This window comes from Lolium rigidum, chromosome 4 (assembly GCF_022539505.1).
Source record: "Lolium rigidum isolate FL_2022 chromosome 4, APGP_CSIRO_Lrig_0.1, whole genome shotgun sequence".
NCBI lineage: Eukaryota > Viridiplantae > Streptophyta > Magnoliopsida > Poales > Poaceae > Lolium > Lolium rigidum.
In genome coordinates, this window is record NC_061511.1 from 128,360,087 (window position 1) to 128,366,389 (window position 6,303).

Sequence of the window (6,303 nt, forward strand, 5' to 3'; positions counted from 1 at the left end):
CAAGGAAAAAAAGGGAAAACGAAAGAAACCAAACCCAAATCGGCCGAACCCCGCATCGCGGCGAATGCCACAACCTGATGACTTCTTCTCCCCCCTTTGAACCCTTCCCGCACCCCACGCTGCTGCCGGGCCCACATGTCACTCGCCGATCCCGTTGCAGCACAGAGGGAAGGCAGCAAAGGAAAAAAGGAAACAAAATATTCCGTTCCGTTCCGTTCTGCTCGATCGGCTCCCCCTCCACATCGTAAAACCCAGACCCGTCGCGAGGGAGGAGGAGGAGGAGGAAGCATGGGAGAGGAGACCCTCGTGGCCATGCCCCTCGCGCCCCACGTCCACCTCCCGCCCCACCTCACCTCCCCGCCGGATCCAACCGCCGCCAAGCACCGCCACGACGACGCCGGCGAGGAGAAGGACGTCTACTACGCGCGCAAGATGATGCAGGGCGTGGTGCTGCGCCCGCCCGCGCACCTCCCGCAGCCCGAGGCGCCGCCGGGGCTGGCCAGGGCGGCCTCCGCGCCGGCCCCCAACGCCCACGACGACGACGACCAGGGGACGCACCACTTCGACCGCTCCGCCTCCGCCAACTCCTCCGTCGCGGCGGACGTGGCCTCCATCGGCCGGTTCCTCCGCGACCGCCGCGACGTGCTCTCCTCCGCCATCACCCGCCGCATCTCGTCCCTCAAGGAACCCACCACCACCACCGCCCCGCCCACCGACCAGGTCCACACCACCTTCCACGGCGGCGTGCAGGAGATCCACCTGCCCAACGTCAAGGTCACGGTGCGCCTCAAGGAGGCCATCGCCGCCGACGCCGCGGAGGACGACGACGCCTACTCCTCCTCCTCCTCCTTTTCCCGCATCAAGGGCCGCGTCAGCTTCTTCTCCCGCTCGGGCTGCCGCGACTGCGCGGCGGTGCGGGCCTTCCTCCGCCACTCGGCCCTCCCCTACGTCGAGATCAACCTCGACGTCTTCCCGGAGCGCGAGCCCGACCTGGCATCCCGCGCCGGCGCCGCCGCGCGCGTGCCGCAGATCTTCCTCAACGAGAAGCTCCTCGGCGGCCTCGTCGTGCTCAACTCCCTGCGCAACAGCGGCGAGTTCGACCGCCGCGTGCGCGAGCTCGCCGGCAGGCGCTGCCCCGACGCGGCCCCGCGGGTGCCCGTCTACGGGTTCGACGCCGTTGACGACGTGGGTGAGGAGGAGGACGGCATGGTCGGCATCGTGAGGGTGCTCCGCCACAGGTTGCCCATTCAGGACCGGTTCGCCAGGGTCAAGCTCGTCAAGAACTGCTTCTCCGGCGCGGACATGGTCGACGGCATCGTCAACCACCTCGAATGCAGCAGGAAGAAGGTCAGTTGCGCTTAGATTATTAGATTATTACTGCCTTGATGATCCTGCTTAGTTTGACTTTTTATACTTCTTATTATACTTCTGATGATCCATCGATCGTTGTTTATCCGTGGATGAATCCTTGGGTTTGGATTACTAGAAGAGGATTTGCGTGATAGGATAGTTAAGCAGCGACTAGCGAGCGTCACGTGCTAGTGTTATGGAAGTGCTCCGATTTAGCTCGACCTGCCATCCTCCTAGGAAAAGGCTTAAACGGATAAACCATGAATAATAAGCAGCTTTAATGCAGCAAAAAAAATTGGTGGCAATGTAGAAGACGTATCAAACTGCGTCACTAGATCAAAATTGTCATCAAACCCAGATCTAAGAATATCGTTGGATAATCTTCCTGACATTAATCTAGTCATCTCAAGTGGATACAGTTCTTTTTTTTGTCAAAAATTATTTAGTACATTTAAGCCATGCTTATTAATACCAATTGAAATGGAAATCTACGTTTGTGTACTAGGGAATTCCAACAAATTTCTTGTAGACTCTATCACGCCTCCTCCATCCTTAAATTGGGCGATGCCGTCGAGATCAAACTTTGGTCTCATCGACACAAGGGACACAGTGGGATCATTCCGCTGGGGCCTGGGGGTTTAGGTGTCCAAAATCTTGCAGACGAACAAGTCGAGGTTCAGTTTGTGTATGATACCAAAATATATCATAGTAAAAGCGAAGGGGCCATATGCAAACGCTCCCTAGGATCACACGCTCCGGAGCGTTGCCAATGCTGGTCCGGTCCGGGCCGGGCCGCCAGCGCCTCTACCTTGATTTCCCGCGCCGCAACGGGTGCGTGAGCAGACCGTAACGGAAGGGACCCCACCACCACGTAAACGGCCAGTTCGGTCCGTTGCCTCAGGGACCCACACCCAGTCGAGACAAATCCCGTTTCGGCGCACACCATTCTGATTCTGTTCCTGGCGATGGAAGGACGCGAGCGTGCAACCGCGCAGAGCTACCTGCAGGTGGGACCCTGTTCGGCGCCAGTTGGACCGCTTTGAACCGGATTTTTTTTTGAACATTGACCCGGATAATCGAACTGGTCGTGGTCGTGGTCATGGTCGTGCGTGCTCGCACTGGTGTGATCTTGTGCCGCCCACGTTGCTGGCCATCACACGGCAACAGCGCCGCATCCTCTCGGTGCAATCTTCGTGAGCAGCAGTACTACTTCTTCCCCTGATTGGCCCTGCGTGCTGGAAGATGTGATAAGATTTCGGTCGGGGAGGCAAATCCAATGCCAGCCTCGTGATTAAGTGGTGGAACGCGTGCGTGATCCACTGCTTCTTCGTGGTTAAGCACCGACCCAACTACTACTACTAAGTGCGATCTTGGGCACGCGTTCCCCTGCTTTCCTCATCTTGCTAATTTGACTAGTTAGTGTGGAAGTCTCTCACCTACGAGGAAACACTGTATTTGGCCGAATTGTTTGTGTTTTCTCTTTGTTGTTTTGGATAACAACGGCTGGTCCTTCACGTTGAAGCGATCCATTCAACAGTCTGTGTGAGCTTGTCCAGTTGGCTTTGGAGTGAACCACAACTAAGTTATGCTCGTATACTATGCTGCCAAACAAAAGCTATGTTCTGCTACTCTGACCATTTAACATTTGAATCGCGTAGAATTAATATCATTTCCTCCTTAAAATAGGCTTTCACCCCGCTTTATAAATAAAGCAACAATCATACAAAGGATCCGAACACACGGAAAGCGTTGGGGCAGCAACAAAAACATGCCCAACAATAAGAAAGAAAAAGATACAACTCGGAGATAGCATGGACGAAAGAGACTAGCGACTAAGCGAGATAATAGCCCTCCACCAAGCCATCCCTGGAACTTGCCCTACCACCACACTTCTTGCCACAGATCCCCGAGCACCAAGGCAGCACCTTCAAGAAGGGAAGCGACGTCATGACGCCGCTGCTGCTCGGGCCAGCAAGCTGGTCCTAGGGTTTCCCCTGGCACTTGACGGGGAATGGAGAGGGGGAAACCACGACGCCCTCCAAAGAGGAAGGACGACACCCACAGGCGTCACCGCGTCGGTGCCGAACACGCCAGCAGGGATTTCTCCCGTTCCTCCAACACGCAAACTGGTAGGATCTTGGCCAAAAAGCCCCAAGGGTGCCCCCAGGTCCAAACCACGCAGGTTTAGCACTAGCGCACACGTGCACGAGCAGGAGGACGTAGACAGCAGTAGAAGGCAAGCACGCCGGGCGCAACTTCCGTAGAGCTCAGGCCCATCAGGCCCACAAAGCAGCCCCAAACCTAGGCCCGCCTGGCCCGGGTCCGACGCGCACGCTCGAGGACGCCGCCACCACCGACTTGCCGCCGTCCGGCCACCCCCACGTCCGGCTGACCCGAAGCACAAGCGTCAGCACACGGACCGGCCAGATCTGGCCGACCGACGGCCGAGCACCCCACCGCCAAGCGCGCCACCACCAGCCACCTCGCAAACCACCACAACGCTGGCGTGAACCAGCGCTGCCTAGGCCACCATCTCCCTGGGAGAGCAGCCGTCACCATTACCACCAGATCCGGGCCCGCCTGGCCCAGATCCGGCCCGCAGTGTGCACAGCCAGCCCCACCAGGACGCCTCCCACACTATCCACCGCGAACCTTGCACCACCGAGCGCCGGAAACACCGAGCACGGATGCAGTCCGCCGCCGCTGACCGAGAACCTGCAGATATGTGCTTAGACCGCCGCCGCCGCCATGGGCGGCAGCAACCACGAGCACCACCACCTGCCGCCGCCTCCACCTGCGGAAAGTCGCCCCTGACGCAGCTCGCCGGCTGCCGTCACACCAGGCCACGCCGACCTCCACCGAGATGCACCGCCGCCAAGGAGAGCGCTGCCCCGCCCGGATCTCCTCGCGTTAGGTAAGGAAAGGCCCACCGCCGTCGGCACCGCGCGGGCTTTGCCCGGCGGCGCACGCCGGCGGCGGCTGGCAGGGGAGGAGAGAGCGGGTGGTTGGGGGGCGCTAGGGTTTCCGCCCCAGGTCGCGCGGGGGCGACCCAGGAGCCGCAAAACGTTGTTCCGTCGAATTAATATCATTTCAGCATCAGGATATCCAATTCTTTCATTTTCCTCTTACCAGTTAACATTAACATTTCTATTAATTATAGGCTGTGGAGATCGGCAAAGAACTCGCCAGGAAGCACTTCATACACCATGTCTTCAGGTCAGTGAAAACATATGCCCATCGTTCAACATGCTTAGTTTCGTTCGAATTCAGATGAATCTGCAAGTTGTCAGTGCCGTTCTGTTCACGGATGACCAACATTCTTAATGCCTGCCTTGTCGCGCGCAGGGAGAACGATTTCGAGGACGGCGCCCAGAACCTGTACCGCTTCCTGGAGCACGACCCGGCGGTCCCCAAGTACCACAACTTCAGGGGCTCCACCAACGACGGCGAGCCCAAGCCGGCCGCGGCCGTCGGCCAACGCATGACCAAGATCATGGTGGCCATACTCGAGGCGTACGCCTCCGACGACCGCCGCCGCATCGACTACGCGCGCGTCGCCGCCAGCGAGGAGTTCCGGAGGTACGCCAACCTGGCGCGCGACCTGCAGCGGGTGGACGTCTTCGCGCTGCCGGCCGGGGAGCGCCTCCCGTTCTTCCTCAACCTGCACAACGCGATGGCCATCCACGCCGTCATCAGGAACGGCGGCCAGCCCAGCGTGGCGGGCGTTGTTGATCGGCGGTCCTTCTTCGCCGACTTCCAGTACGTCGTCGGCGGGTACCCTTACTCCCTGACGACGATCAAGAACGGCATCCTCCGGGCCAACCGCAGGCAGCCCTACACCATCGTCAGGCCCTTCGGCAACGCCGACAAGAGGCTCGAGGTACGAATCAGCTCAGCTGCATGCCATACATACAGCTCTGAGTGCTCTAGCTCGCGTAAGGGATTGACATTTGCTTATCTTGGCCGTGCAGCTGGCGGAGAGGCAGGTGAACCCGCTGGTGCACTTCGCGCTGTGCAACGCCACGCGGTCCAGCCCCACCGTGCGCTTCTTCTCCACGCAGGGCGTCGAGCCGGAGCTCCGGCACGCCGCCAGGGAGTTCCTCCTCGATGGCGGCGTCGAGATCGACATCGAGACCCGGACCGTACACCTCACCAGGATCATCAAATGGTACGTTACAGTCGGCTAGCCCACTGCTGCTAGTGTGTTCATTGTTTTGAAACCGGCTGCAAGTTTGTTCATGTTCCTGACTGACGACCCGCTTTGTGTTGTGCAGGTACAGTGCAGACTTCGGGCAGGACAGGGACATCCTCAGGTGGATCCTCAACTACCTGGACCCGACCAAAGCGGGGCTCCTGACGCATATCCTCAACGACGGCGGGCCGATCAGTATCGCGTACCAGGACTACGACTGGTCCTTGAACGCCTGAACTGAATTCGTCTGGACTCAGCAAGGATATGGCGACGATAGGTGCACCTAGCAGTGGCGGCATGCGTGTGCTGAGCTGAAGCTGTGCTAGTGGTATTATTTTCTCTTTGGTTTTTGGCAAATGGTCGACGGAAGAGAATTATAGATAGCCACAGCTGCCACGAGTGGCGTTCATTTACTTACCTAGAGCAAGTCTGAATGTGTAAATATATATGTACTGTGGGCATGTTGAGTGGTTTCCTCCATGGAGATGTGGTCTTGGCAATGAAAGTGTATTCTTGTGTTGATCTCATTGCATTTTCGGCGACCAAGATGATAGACATGTGCATTTTGGCACGAAAGTAGGTATACTTGGCTTGTCGGGGTGTCATGCCATTTTCCCTTCGAGAGTACCTACACGCGTACCGTATTTTTATTGAAAGTACCAACAGATTTAAAGGATGCTAGCAACTATACTTTGCGAACCGAGGGCACGTTTGGTAGCCAGCATCCAATTTGGAGATGCCTGCACCAGTAAGATGGAACA

At 58.0% G+C, this 6,303-nt stretch overlaps 1 protein-coding gene across 1 annotated transcript; it reads left to right on the forward strand.

Moving 5' to 3' along the window:
* The first annotated feature begins 288 nt into the window (after nucleotides 1-288).
* LOC124649150 lies at nucleotides 289-6,062 on the forward strand. Its single transcript, XM_047188815.1, has 5 exons — nucleotides 289-1,347; nucleotides 4,511-4,566; nucleotides 4,696-5,230; nucleotides 5,322-5,518; nucleotides 5,625-6,062. Exons 1-5 carry the CDS (start codon nucleotides 289-291, stop codon nucleotides 5,776-5,778), a joined length of 2,001 nt encoding a protein of 666 aa, XP_047044771.1. The 3' UTR covers nucleotides 5,779-6,062.
* The last annotated feature ends 241 nt before the right edge of the window (nucleotides 6,063-6,303 follow it).

What these genes read in the sequence shown, in the direction of transcription:
- LOC124649150 (XM_047188815.1), top strand. Translation starts at nt 289, where the DNA reads ATGGGAGAGGAGACCCTCGTGGCCATGCCCCTCGCGCCCCACGTCCAC. An exon ending in TTCATACACCATGTCTTCAG is followed by an intron (nt 4,567 to 4,695) that starts GTCAGTGAAAAC and finishes TGTCGCGCGCAG; the next exon opens with GGAGAACGATTTCGAGGACG. An exon ending in CTCACCAGGATCATCAAATG is followed by an intron (nt 5,519 to 5,624) that starts GTACGTTACAGT and finishes TGTGTTGTGCAG; the next exon opens with GTACAGTGCAGACTTCGGGC.